The sequence below is a fragment of the Hevea brasiliensis genome, chromosome 13 (genome assembly GCF_030052815.1).
Source record: "Hevea brasiliensis isolate MT/VB/25A 57/8 chromosome 13, ASM3005281v1, whole genome shotgun sequence".
Classification (NCBI taxonomy): Eukaryota; Viridiplantae; Streptophyta; class Magnoliopsida; order Malpighiales; family Euphorbiaceae; genus Hevea; species Hevea brasiliensis.
This window is the reverse complement of record NC_079505.1, coordinates 64,922,176-64,936,079: the sequence shown is the minus strand read 5'-3', so window position 1 is coordinate 64,936,079 and position 13,904 is coordinate 64,922,176. Positions and strand designations below refer to the sequence as shown.

The following is a 13,904-nucleotide window of genomic DNA, read 5'->3' as shown; positions in this document are numbered from 1 at the left end:
TCATAGAAAATATCAACCAAGCTCAAGTCTATCAGCTTCATCAGGTGCATATCTTGCTAAGTTTGCTCATATTTAAGGCAAAGATGTTCAACCCATTTTGTCCAACTATCGCATAGCTGGAGCTAAGATTTCATGAAACTAAGGTCCCGAGAAATACTGTGTTTGCCCAAAAGAATTTCATATGAATCAGATAGTGGGTAGGGCAGGACATATTGAGCAATTTCTTCAGAAATGGCAACTGGGTTGAGATAAGAACCAGAGGACTGAAAGAAGTGATAATGGTGGCCCTGTTCAAAATAAGATAAAAGCAAGTTATGGTTTGAGCATGGAAAGAAAAGATGATGGTGGTAATAATACACTTACCCTGGATCGTCTATTATAACAGTAGTAGCCAAAGATGAGTTGGTTTGGTTATTAGATGGGCCTATGAAAGGAAGTATCGCACATGGTGATCTATAAAAAGCAATGGTTGGCTCAGAAGGAAAGAGTGCAAGAAGTAAGTCTTAATCCTAAGGGGTTTACTAGAGGTGCAACAGTAAGTGGTGCTAAAAACAGGGAGCTAGTACCATGTGCTACCTGTAAACAAGTTCAGCTGTGTAAAAAAAAAAAAAGAAAAAGAGATATGTGTCATACCTTAAAAAGTGAAGAAGTTCTTCCAACTAGAATAGAAGATGCAAAGTAGATGAAGGAGTCACTGCAAGCAAAATCAAGTCACAACAAGTTCCTTGCAAATAAAGAAAGTTTAAGGTAGTACTTAGAGTGATGGCTATCGTAGTGGGTGATGTTAATATTCTTATAGTTATGCTAGACGGACCTGAAAGTTCATAGAAAGTCAACATAATGGAGACAAGTAGAGTGGATAGTATGTGCAAAATGGACAATGATACTCATTGGGTTTGTTAGATGAAGGCCTGCCCATATTGGCAACACTGGGTGGGAATAAGTTTGTCAAAAGTTCTAGTGGGATGCCAACCTAATTCTAGCTGTGAAAAGAGAAGCACAATCATCAGTAGAGTTTAAAGGTATTTCTTATTGCCCAAAAGTTTCATGGTTTAAAGATTTTGGCTATGCTAGAAGTGAGTTCTTAGTTGAGTATGTGTGTGCACTCTATGTGTTGAAGTTGAATGACTGGAAGGGGATTTTGGTAGTTTAAATTGAATTGCAATATGGCTTAAGGTTTAGATTATTGGTATTGGGTGTTTTCCATGGAGTTACCTTGCTAAAATATTCTTATAAGTAGCTTTGAATTTTAGAGAGGGTTCTTTTTGAGATACATTAATTGTTCTTTACAAAGTGGATCGATTTTTAGTTTGAGGTGAGAGGTTTTACGTTGATGGGCTAAGTTTTGGTGCCAAGAATTGTGCTTCAAGTATGTGCAAATCTGGAGAAAGGTTGGTACAAAATTCAGTGCGAGACAATTTAGAAAATAATGAAAGACAATTATGGTGTGTGAGTGGAAATCAAGTTGGTACAACTGTGCAGGAAAATTTTTACAGTTGGTCCATATTGGGTAAGCAGTAAAATTAATAATAGTACCATAATTCAAGTTGCAAGCAATTTAGTCTAGAAAGTGTTAATTTATGCAGTTTATGGTGGACAAGGATATTAGCGTTATAAGGTAGATTTGGATTCTACATAAATTTTGATAGCATTTCCTCTATAATAGTGTTGTGCCAAAATTTTTTAAAGACTGCAAAGGGTCACAATCAAGACACAAATCACAAATCAAGACGTTGTTTAAGGTCTACAAGTTTTTTGGGTCTCATAGTTCAACAATTCAAAATGTAATCAAGATTTTCTCATCATTTGGAGGTCCAGAAAAATTCACAAAAACTCAATTTGCAAGTATATCTATCAATTACATGGTATAAGCAAGAATCATGCAACCAGTATCACTTTTATTAAAGGTGCGTTACCCAAAAATATTTTAATACCCAAAATTCGTCAGTTTATTTGAAGGTATGCTAACAAAAAAATTTTTCTAATACTCAAATTTCATCTTTTCCATCAAATTTGTTACCAAAAAATTCATGTATCCTAGTTTGTCAATTTCTATTAATTTTTCGTTACCTGAAAAATTCTGATACCCACATTCGCTAGTTGCGTCAAGCCTAATTGTTACCTGATAAGTTCTTATACCCAAAAAATTCATGCAATCTCATCAAATTCATCAACAATTCATCAATCATAAGTTTTTTAGTGATCAAAATCATGCAATTTCACATCTTTCTCATCAAATAAAGTAGTTTTTTGTTACCCAAAAATTTTTGATATACCAAAATCGTCAGAAAATTCAAGAAAACATACCTTTTCTCTGGGTTTTCTCTTTTTCCTTTTCTTCCTTCTTCCTTTCTTTTCTTTTTTTTTTTTTCCTTCCTTTTCTTCCTTGCGTTGCCCCACTCTTCCTCCTCTCCTTGTGTCCTGCCGTCTTCAGTCTTTCCTTGGCCAGTGATTCTTCCTTCTTCCTCTTTAGGTTGACGGCAATGGATGTCCCTCCTCATTGTTTGCCAATTTTTGAGTGTTAGATGGCATGGATTTGTGAAGTTTGAGAGGTTTTATGGGAATTTGGAAGAAAAAGTGTGAGTAGTGTGTGATTAAAAAAGGGATTTGAGAGAAAATTGTGAGATTGGGGAAGAAATTGAGAAGATAGAGAGAGAGATGGCACGAGATTGGGAGTGAAAGAGAGAGGTTGACGATGAAGATAGAGATAGGGTATGTGAGGGACTTGATCTTTTGTTAATTTAGGTTATCTGTGAAGTTTGGATAATTATGTGAGCTAATGGGCCTGTGTTTGGGTGAGTTAGAATGGTGATTTTAAGCCCATTAGTGAGACTGATGTGAGTTTAGGTCTAGTTCAATTGAAATTATTTGTGTCCAATGTGTTTGGGTAACATAATTGAGAAAATGAGCTTGACATTGTTAAAGGGTTAATGGGTTTATGAGAGTTGTGAGTCAAGCCCATCCTGAGAAAGCTAAAGTCCATTGTGTTTGAGTAAGAAAGTTGTGAGATTGGATTATCATCTACGGGTAAGAGAGTTGATGGGTACATTGTCATTAGATGAGAGAAAAATAATTATGAGTGGGTCTTTAAGAATTAAAATACCATATTATTTTAATTTTCAAGGTCTATTTGGGTTGTGAGAAAATTGATCCATGGGTTGTGAAAAAAAAAGAGTGTTGTGTACAAAGAAAAAAAAAAGAAATAAAGAGCTGAGAGAAATAGGAGCTTAGTCATAGAAATATTTTATTAAATAAATTTTGGCTAACATATCGCTAATTAATTTTATTTAATAGTATTAAAATATTCTCTTATTTGATGTATTGGGTAAAATTTTGGCCCTATCAATATTGTCATTTTTTATTCAATGGGTTAAATTTTTAAAGATTTTCTCCATGGAAGAAAGATAACAAGAGTAACACAGGAGCTATAGAATTTCAAGTCCAATTCAAGATAGCAAAGTGACCATTGAGGTGACATTCAACTTCTTTGCATGCGTACAACCTAAGTCCTTAAGCTATATACATGGGGGCCTCTATTTATGCCATAATTTAATTTTAATATTTTTTGGCCCTAATTATTTAATGGGTCTGAAATATTAAATTAAATTATTAATTTAATGTAATCAAGCTCATACTTCAAGCTGGCTGAATATCAACAGTTAATAGGTATTAAATGAGTGGAGCCAGACTGATTAAATAATTACTCATACAAGTGAGTGTTATTTATTCAGTATCTAAAAATATCTACTAAAGATAAGTATGAGAGTGGAGTAGTGGGAAAATGGATAAGTGGTGTAATGGGTAATTATATGAGTTACTTGGTGATTATGGAAGTTATGCAAGTGGGCTAGCGGGAGAAAGATAGCTAGTGATGGAGAAGTGGTGACCGCCTGGCTTGGACACTAAGTAAAGCTTCTCTATAAATTGACGTGCTGGGTAGAAGCAAAAACTACTTAGCCAATTAATCAACACCTAACAAATACAATGTCTTAGCTCAAATTTTCTTTGGTTTAGCAATCTTTACATTTTTCAAGCAATCTTTATTTTTTGAGTCAAGCAATTAGTCTTTTATTTTTAATTCAAAGCCAATTTACATTTTTCTTGCACATATTTCAATTCCTGTAAGCGATCTTTTCAATCTTCAATGTAAATTACTGCTTTCCTGTTCATATTTCCTTTCAAGCAATTAGCCCATTTAATTTTCAATATCCAATTTACTTTTCTAGCAATGATTTAAATTTCTTGCCAAGCGATTATTTACTTTTCATGCTCAAATTTACTTTTCCAAGCTATCAATTTACTTTTCCGTAAAGCAATCAATTTATGTTTTCAATGCACAAATTTACTTTTCGTGCAAAGCGATCAATTTACTTTTCCAATGCATAGATTTAATTTTCAGTTAAGTGCTCAATTTACTTTTCTAATATAATTTTTATATTTTTTGCAATGATCAATTTATTTTTTAAGCACAAATTTATTTTTTGATGTACAAGCTCTCATTCAAGTTTTCTCAAGTTATTATGCCCTTTTTCAATTTCACAACAGCTGAACGAGTAGAGTTTCTAACGAAGCACATCCTAGTGGAGTTATGAAACCTAAGGGAAGATTATGTCCTTTCTTTCCTGTCAATCGCCCTTCTTAGAAGTTAGATCAGCATACATTTATTTCACATTGGGATCATATGTGTCCCTGGCACACCCGCAATCCAGTTCACACCTAAGAAAATGTCATATATGTTTTTGACACATGTAAATGAAGTAAAATCAATTTCACGGGAAAACAGACTGAAACACACTTTTGCCATTAAAGCGATGTTGTTTTTTCTTATGAATTGTCTTTTGGAAGGCTTCCAAACTCAAGCAATCCCTCCTTCAATTCTTATCTACATTTTATGTAATGAAGCAACCCTTTCTTTGATCTTTTTGTGCCTTTTTATGCTCTAACTTTCTCCAAACATATGTACCTTTTGTTCTAAAAATTATTACACTTATTTAATTTTTTTTATAAAATATTTATCAATGATAATACAAATTTTTAGATATTAATTAATGAAAAAAGAATTTTATTGTACTTATTAAAATATTTTAAAAAATGTTTGGAGACCAAGGCCAACCCTAATCACCCCTAGCCCACCCTTGTCTCTACCCCTGGTCTTATCTCTAGTGCTCTAGCAAGGCCTACCAACCACCTTTCACTGCTTTGGTGATCATCAATTAAAGTTGCTAAGTTTGAGTTAGTCGAAATACACCACTCATGAAAGCTCCAACACTTGTTATCTCTGCAATAGTAATGCAACCTGTTTGGATTTTCTTAAGAGTTAGATATTTGAACTCTTAACTTTTTTTCTGCATTTATAGTTGACGCTCTTGTATTTTCCATCCTAACTGCTCATTGTGCCACTTGTTGTAGACATGGCTTTCAAGTGAGTGAGAAAAAAAAAATTAGAGAAGGATGGAATAAACGTATACAACATATCTAAAAATAGTGAAAGTTAGGGTTTCATTTTATAGGGATTGATGGAGGAAAATTTTGGGTTTTAGAAATTTTTTCTTTCCTTAAACAAGTTTTTAATTGGAAAATGGGTTAAAAAATGGATAAAAGGACCATTGTGTTAACAAGACAAAATGTAGAGACGTTTTAATGAATTTTTGAAAGCTCTAGAACCAATTAATTAATAATAGCATTAGATAGGGATGGAATTATAAAAAAGAGTAGGAGAAATTACAAAAACGTACTCTGTAGTTCCGCTCATTTTCAATTCATGGTTTATTTACTTTTGTGGTAAAGTGATATCCTAAAGTTTTATACCATTAGTAAATGACAAATTTCAATTTTCTCTACGTCAAAATGTGTTGACATAGAATAAAAATCTACTGACGTGGAAGAGAAATCTACTCACGTCGAATAAAAAAAGTGAAAATTATGAAAAAGTACCATATGGTTTCGTTCATTTTCACTTCAGAGTCTGTGGTTCATTTTGTGACAACTATGAGGTTTTACACAGTTAGTACACCAAGTGAATTATTTAACTCTAAAAAAAAAATCAGAATATGAGATCTTTCACTTTGGAATATCATAGAAACTTTATATATGTTCTCTTTAAAAAAACTCAATTTCTTAATTCCATTATTTTCTGATGGCTACTCTAGGCAAGAAGAATCTGACACAATGTCCAAAAAAACTAGGGAGTTTGTAGGGCAGCTTCAACCACAAACTCCTTAAAGCAGTGCTGATGAAAGCCATGCCTAAAGTGAAGAAATGTGTCAACGCTCCAACTATAGAACTGTTGCTCCTACTAAAATTCTCAGTAATTTAAGTCACTCGATAATTTATGTCAAATCAGCAATTCTTGATAGTGATATCGAGAGTAAAGATGCAAATTTTAGATTCAGAAATTAATTGATAATAATTTTAAAAGTTAGAGTATTCACGCAAAACTCTACATCAACATACCTTTACTTTTGGAATCACCGCGTTCAAAGTAAGTAAATATTCTTTTTTATATAGAATATTTTGATGGTATGTAAATTATGATTTTTTATTATAAAAAATAATTAAAAATATTATTTTAATAATATATCATTGAAAATTGATAACAAGATATCATAAAGAATCACTTTATTATAAAATAAATATCTAAAATAAAAATATATAAAATTATAGGATATTTTTTATAATTTCTTTATTATTTTATATTTTATGCCATCAGCTCTCTTCCATGTCAGCAACTTTTTATTTCATGTCAACTTCTTTTGACGTTGATAAGGCGAAAAGTTGTTAGCGGTGCCAAACCGGGTGGAAATCAAGTCCTCACGCTGGGATTGCACGTGCACATTACATAAAGGGAATTGACGGAACTGTCCAGAACCATTTACCGAAAGACTCACCTGGTCCTTTTTCTTCTCTTTCAAGTCTAACCCGTAAAACCCTATTACCTATAGGCAAAGCGATAATCCAGCACCAATTCAAGCACAGAATGGTGGCCACAAATCTGAAAGCAGAAACAATGAAGCTTGCAGAGAAGAGAAGCTCCATCGAAGCGGAGATGAACGGTATCATTGAGCGCCTCTGCCATCCCGGCGGTCCTGGTCTCTCCGGCAACCTCGTCGACGCTGAGGTCCGAAATTTTCTCCCTTCTTTTTTCTTCTCTTCGAAATCGTTGTTATGAATGCCCAGTAGTTCGTGTGATCTGATTCTCGTCTCTTATGAAGGGTTTTTGCTCGAAAATTGTAGGGATTTCCTCGTGCAGATATTGACATTCCTGCTGTGAGAGCAGAACGGAATCGTCTTGCTGGTATTATTCCTTTTTGTTTTTGTTTTGTTTTTGATTTAATTATTATTTGTTAAGGGGGCTGTTGATTGTTGGTTGTGATTATTTTGAGAAAAAAAAATTAGTGCAATAATTATTCAATCAAATAATTAAGGGTCCATTTGTGAGGAAGAATCTGTCCGCTTAAGTAAAATGGCGAAGCCAGCAGTTAAGCCTTAGAGGTTATGGCAATTACAAGTGTATAAAAGCTGGAAATATTTTCACTATCGTATGTGTTCATTGATCGATAAAGTCATTCTGTTCTTTGTTAACCTCTGTTCTCCTTCTGGGTGCTGGTTTCAGAAGATGTAATTGGTTCAATGGAATTAGTACTTTCCCTGACTGTGCCCTTAACTACCATATCACCATTTCAATTGCTGATAACAAAAGGTCTCAAGAGTTGAAGAAGATCGAGGAGGAAGGATTGGTTAAAGGTATGAGGAAGAAGTTGATTGTTGAGAACAATAATAAGCAATATCAAACTTTTCTGGAGCTTAAGAGTCAGATCAACTTGCAGATCCAAGATCAGTATCCCACTCTGGTAACGCATATTTGTAACTACTGTACAGTCCTCTTGTTTCTCGTCATGGCATCCTCTCCTTCTAATAATCAGTTTCCAGTAAAAAAACCATTATCAGATGCCCACTAGATATTCTATAATTGAATTACCTTTATATGTGCATTAATCATCAAGAGATGAAGGTGAAGGTTGCTCCAATCCACTTGGATCGCAAGGTTCTCTGGCAGCATCAATGTATTGTAGGGCAGCTTAACTATGGGTCTACCTAGATGGAAGAGTATATTTATCCCCTTTGAATAAGTTTGGGAGATTGGGTATGAAGATCCATTACTGACTTGAAGAATCTCAAGCAGCAGGTTACTACAATCCAACATGACCTTGTTAAGTTTGATGTATTGCTTAGTGGAGTTTCCTTATCAAAGACTATGCCATAAGTTGCTTCTCAAGTGGATTAAAACCAGAAATCCAAATACCAATTAGGTTGTTCAACCCAAAGGATATGCATCAGCCTAGTCATTGGTAAAAAATGGAAGAAGCTTCTTTTTCTGGCCTTCAAATCTCAACTAAGAATCCACGGAGGTTCATTTTACCTACGAGTGCTAAACCCTCACCACTACTACCTACACCATGCTTACCAATTACCACCACAGGAACTCTTTCTTGAAAAATCAGACCTTAATTGTTGCCTCATGTTTGGGAGCAAGTTTTTGGAGGTAAGGTGAGGTTTGAAAGTAATGGTACATAATGGACTCGTTTGGGAGGAAGTTTTTTTTGGAAAGAGTAAGGTTTTTGGAAGTTTTAAAAAATCTCCAAAATCCTCCATTTCTCAACCCACCTAGTTGGACTGTTTGAAAGGTTTTTATAGATTATATATTATTTATTATCTAAGTTGCCCTCAGTTCCTCACTTGTTTAAGCCTTAATATGTGCTTTTCTGCTTCAAGATTAATTAAACCATTGTTTTAAATTTACCAACAACAAGAAAGGAATATATATAGTTAAAGAGAACAAAAAAAAGAAGCTTTTACTGAAACAATGTTGCGTATAGTTACCGGAGTCAAGCTCTTAAAAGATTTTATTTTTAAGATTACTTAGCTTCACAGATCAGTCCTCGTGCTGCAAAACTACAAATCAAATATATTTGTCAAAATTCATTATGAAATATGTTTGTCAAAATTCATTCTTTAATAGTGAACATATCACGTATGTTCTTAAACAATTAATATTAAAAAAAATTATTATTATTATTATTATTATTATTATTATTATTATTATTATTATATTTTTAATTTGATATTTTATGTAAAAATTATTTTTAAAATAGTTATGATCACTTTAAGTATTAAAATACATCTCTTTTTTTACGTGATAATGTTATTCTTGTAATTTGTATATTTTACCTTACCTTCTCATACCTCTAATCTAAACAACAACATAGGTTAGTAAACTATCATTTACTATATCTTTCTCTCAAGCAAGATAACATTAAAAAGTCTTACCTTACTTTCTATTACTTTATCTTACTTCATTTTTAAAAAAAATTACCTTACGTCCTTACACTTCTCCCATGCATAGTATAACTGCAAGACCCTTAAACCTTCATAAAAGGTACAGATAATCAACCAAGGCAATAGATATTAGTTGCCAATGAGGAAATAGATGAGAGAAGGCTAAAGGTCTGTGCCTCTAGTGTGAGGAGATATATTAGCTAGGGAATAGATGAAAAAACATGATGTCCAAGAAGTTTGTGAAGATTCAGAAAAACAAATGGAGGATGCAGATCATGAAATTTGTTTGAGGATGTTGCTGCAAATGAAGTGGCATCTCAAATATGTATCTTTGCTCTAATTGGGACTACCAATTCCTCAACCAACAAAACTATGATGGTGCTGGGCGCTTACAAAAGAAGAACCCCACGACCATGAATTTTAATTGATTCAGGGAGCATCCATAACTTTTTGGATGTAACAGTAACTAAAAGTTTGGGATTCTCCCTATCTGCTATACTTCCAATAATAGAAGTAGCAGCCAGTTGAGAAAGAATTATGTATGTCACAGTCTGCTGAAATTTTAACTGGCACATGCAGGGCAAAGAATTTGCCACTGCTTAAAATTATTGATATTGTCTGTGAACACACATTTCTTTCCTTATTATGGCATGAGAAATATTTATGTTTCCTGCACTATAACTGCCCAGCTCATTTTACTGCATGTTAAAAAATGACTTTAATTTAGGTCCTACATTGCTCATACTTTTTATGTTGAACATTTAGCATCATAGTCAGCATCAGCATATTAAGATATTTAGGGTGGCATAAAATCATGCATTTATATCAATGGCAAACAGCTGTAGATGGTTAGCATGATCATCAGTCAGTGCCAGTCTTTTCTATGTGTTTGAAAATAAGCTAAATCTTATTGTGAAGAAATCTATGTGGCTGACCATACCTTAATGTTAATTACATGTTGCCAACTGTTTGCATCTTTAATGGCGCTACTTTTCATGCACTGGTTACACTGTTATAATTGGTGCAAGTGCATGCTAGCTCAATTGAAAAATGTCTTCATTAGTTGCTAGGTTTATGCTTTACTGTCTTGATTTATGGTCATCTTCTGCTGCTGGTAGTTCTGTGTGATAGTGAAGCCACAGAACTGATATCTGTGATGAGCTAACTGTGTTTATCTTTTTATCTTCTACTGCAGTGCTGCGAAGTGATCACAAGGAGATCACAGAGAAAATATCTGAAAATATACTAGCTCTGCATTCAGCTAGGCTTGCTTCTAGGCCATCATCCCGTAAGGATTCAGGTAGATACTGAAAGTTTAATGAGATCTATTGAGCAAAATATTGAATAAAGCTCGTCTGCTGATGTAACTTGGCGGAACTGACTTGAAGCTGGTGTTGTCTGTCCATTTCAGTGGTATTTGCATGTTGTGCACAATCTTATTTTCCACAGGGAAAAGGGCCTAATTCTGCACTAGATATATGTTATAACTCTTTTTTAGCACAATTATGGAATGTGATAGAACGGACCTAATCCATATTGCCATTTGAATGAGAGAAAACTTTGAAATAAAAAAGTTTGATTTAGCAATGACCATTCTTTGGTTTGACATTTTTTAATTCATTTTCAAAATATACATAATCATTTGTGCTTATATCCTGTTATAATCGTTCCATTAATTGATGCTTCTTTAGCTCAAATACAGTGTTATTACTATAGTTGAGTCCCATAGGACAACTTGCAATGGTTTTCCATCTTGTCTCTTTAAAACTGTTGTTTGAATATCTGGATAAAGTAATGACCTTTTGTGTGCAATCAGCTGAATAGTGTTTCTTATTTGCAAGGCCATGATGGAGCATCAAATAATCAAGACTTATCAACTGGCACTGCTGCATCTGCATCCTCCCACAATGTTGTTCTGGGGGAGGCTCCCAGTTCCATGGATTTGGATGTGATTGTCAGCATACCCTTTGCAGTGGTTGATGAAATAGCGGATGGATCCCCTACAGCAGAGGATGGTTTACAGCTTGGAGATCAGATTGTTAAATTTGGCAGTGTGGAATATAAAGTTGGTGATAATCTTCTGCAATGTCTTGCTACCGAGGCTCAGGCAAATCAGGGTCATGCTATACCTGTTGTAGTTTTGAGGCAAGGTGCCCCATTCAATGTAACAGTAACTCCAAGAGCATGGCAAGGCAGAGGTCTACTGGGGTATGTTGGTTATTGTCTCGTTGATATTGCTTCATCTAATCAGCCCATTAAACCATTTTATCATTGTCTTAATTTAAGACTTGTGTGTTGTTTCTCAAACTATTAACATGTGCTATAACTGTGGCAACAAAATAAATTTTGATTGGCCTCCACAATGATTTATGTTTGATTTGGTATAATGCTGTTTCAGTGGGCTTTTCTATGTGTTATTAATCTTTTGGTGCCTCTAGTTTCCCATTACTAATAATCAGTATTTTCAGGTTTGTTTGTGAATATATATTCTAAGGAAGTTGATATCCATAGGTATTTTAAGAATTTTTTGGGTTGGATTATCATATGTTATACAAACTGGACTAATTTGTTTTGTTGCTGTTTGGTTTATTTTGATTTATATTATAAATCATACCTAACCAAACCATGTGCTATATTATACAACTATTATAGCTAGCACTTTGTACACATCTGCCAAGATAGATTGATCATCCCTTGCTACCTGCAGCTGCTAATTCATATGGTTACTAACTCTGTTCTGTTATGATGCTTGCAGTTGCAGTTTCCGGATTTTATAACTGGTTATGTTCTGTTATGCCATGGTGTTGCAGTTGCAAGGCGGTGATTGAAGTGGCATGTTGACAGGGAACCCTACATTTCTTGTTTCTTATTTCTGGAAAGCAAACTAATTATTGTGTGTAGTTTCAGGATTTTATAACTGGATACATAGGGTCACATGTTTGGATTTACTTGAGCTTCTGTTGAAAGATACCTGAATACACATCTTTTGATTCATTTGCCTATTATTCGGCTTTTTCTTTTTTAGAATTTTGTTTGTGTCAAAGAAAAGGGGATTTGCTTAGCATCTGAAGCTGAAATTAGAGTAGAGCCTCATCACCAGGATGGGTTCATCCTTGGATTTCACGAAGCATGTCATTGAAATAATATTTTTATAAGAGAAAGGACATGCAAACTGTTAATATATACATTAAACCACTTACCTAATTATAAATAAGGAAGGACGACTCATAGGTTTATATGTATCATATTTCAAAACTTCATCAAATTGCATGACAATGAATGACATCAAATTCAATACCAGCACAAGTATCTAATTCATAGTGGGCAGAGGCTTATATCCAAGAGAATCCAGTTGTCGATCTCATGAAATCCTCATACAACTTTAAGCAAATGCTTTCTAAGTCAAAGTGAGTCTTTGTGCATTCCATCAGCGGCGTTTTTGGAAATAAATTCGTTGCTCGCATGTACAGACCGAGAGTATGTTTCTGAATTTGAGGTTACGCTGCCAATTCCTAGGCAAAGTATAACTATATAATAATCCCTGCTATAAATGACAGAAAATGAATTTTAATATATTTCATAATCCTAGTGAAAATACAACTGTATATTTCATAATCCCTTCATATCCAAATAGGGTACAAAGTTCAAGACAGGACTATGTCGTATTGGATTTTCGATTATTATATATTACTAAAACATGCAACATTTTTACTGTTTTTAAGAATAGTGAAAAGGCTATCTTGCCCCTCTTGATTTCTTCCATTAACTTCTTTGTCATCGTTCTTGCTGATCATCGATGACTCGGCGATGATTCCACCCACATATTAGGCAATTATTCCACTCGCATATGGCACATGCCCACACTAACAGAAGTTTCGAAGTTTGCAGCAAATATTCAACAAGTTTTACAATGGCATCATCCATATAATATTGATTCTTTTAATAATAAAATACATAATAAGATATAAATCTTTATACCATTCTATTAGCTAAAATAATGTAATAATTAATGGTCATAAAAATATTTTTATATGCTTAGTTTGAAGAGAAAAATTGTTATTTTTAAAGCATATATTATTTATTTATTATTTATAGAAAATATAATGTAAATCTTATAAAAATATGGTATCTTATTGTACCAAAATAATATAATATCTCAAATTAAGTAAAATGAATAAAAAAAATTCATTCAGATTCGTTTACAATTAAAATATATTGGAAATGATTATTTGATATTTTTTGGATTAAATATGGGGAAACAAGGTCTTCAACGAATTCTTTTTTTTTTTTTAAATATTTAGTTGTTATTTATTTATTTTATTGATAGGAAATAAAAATAAATCCTATAAAAATATGATGTCCTAAATTAAGTAAAATAATCAAACAAAAATCCATTCAAATTAACTTACAATTAAAATTTAATAGAGATGGTGCATGATTTTAACTATTATTGCATAATAGTGTTAGGTTTTTTAAGTGGATTAATAATTTTACTTTTTTCTAGCCAGTATTGTTATTATTTTTCATTTTTTATTAGATTCTATAATTAAATATTTTTATTATCATTT

General features: G+C 33.2%; 1 protein-coding gene across 1 annotated transcript; it reads left to right on the top strand.

The window, feature by feature from the left end:
• The first annotated feature begins 6,806 nt into the window (after positions 1-6,806).
• On the top strand, positions 6,807-12,330 carry LOC110658651 (uncharacterized). The gene is made up of 5 exons (XM_021816368.2): positions 6,807-7,117; positions 7,234-7,294; positions 10,532-10,636; positions 11,178-11,544; positions 12,092-12,330. The coding sequence occupies exons 1-5, from the start codon at positions 6,977-6,979 to the stop codon at positions 12,111-12,113; spliced, it is 696 nt and encodes a 231-aa protein (XP_021672060.1). The 5' UTR covers positions 6,807-6,976; the 3' UTR covers positions 12,114-12,330.
• Positions 12,331-13,904: the final 1,574 nt, after the last annotated feature.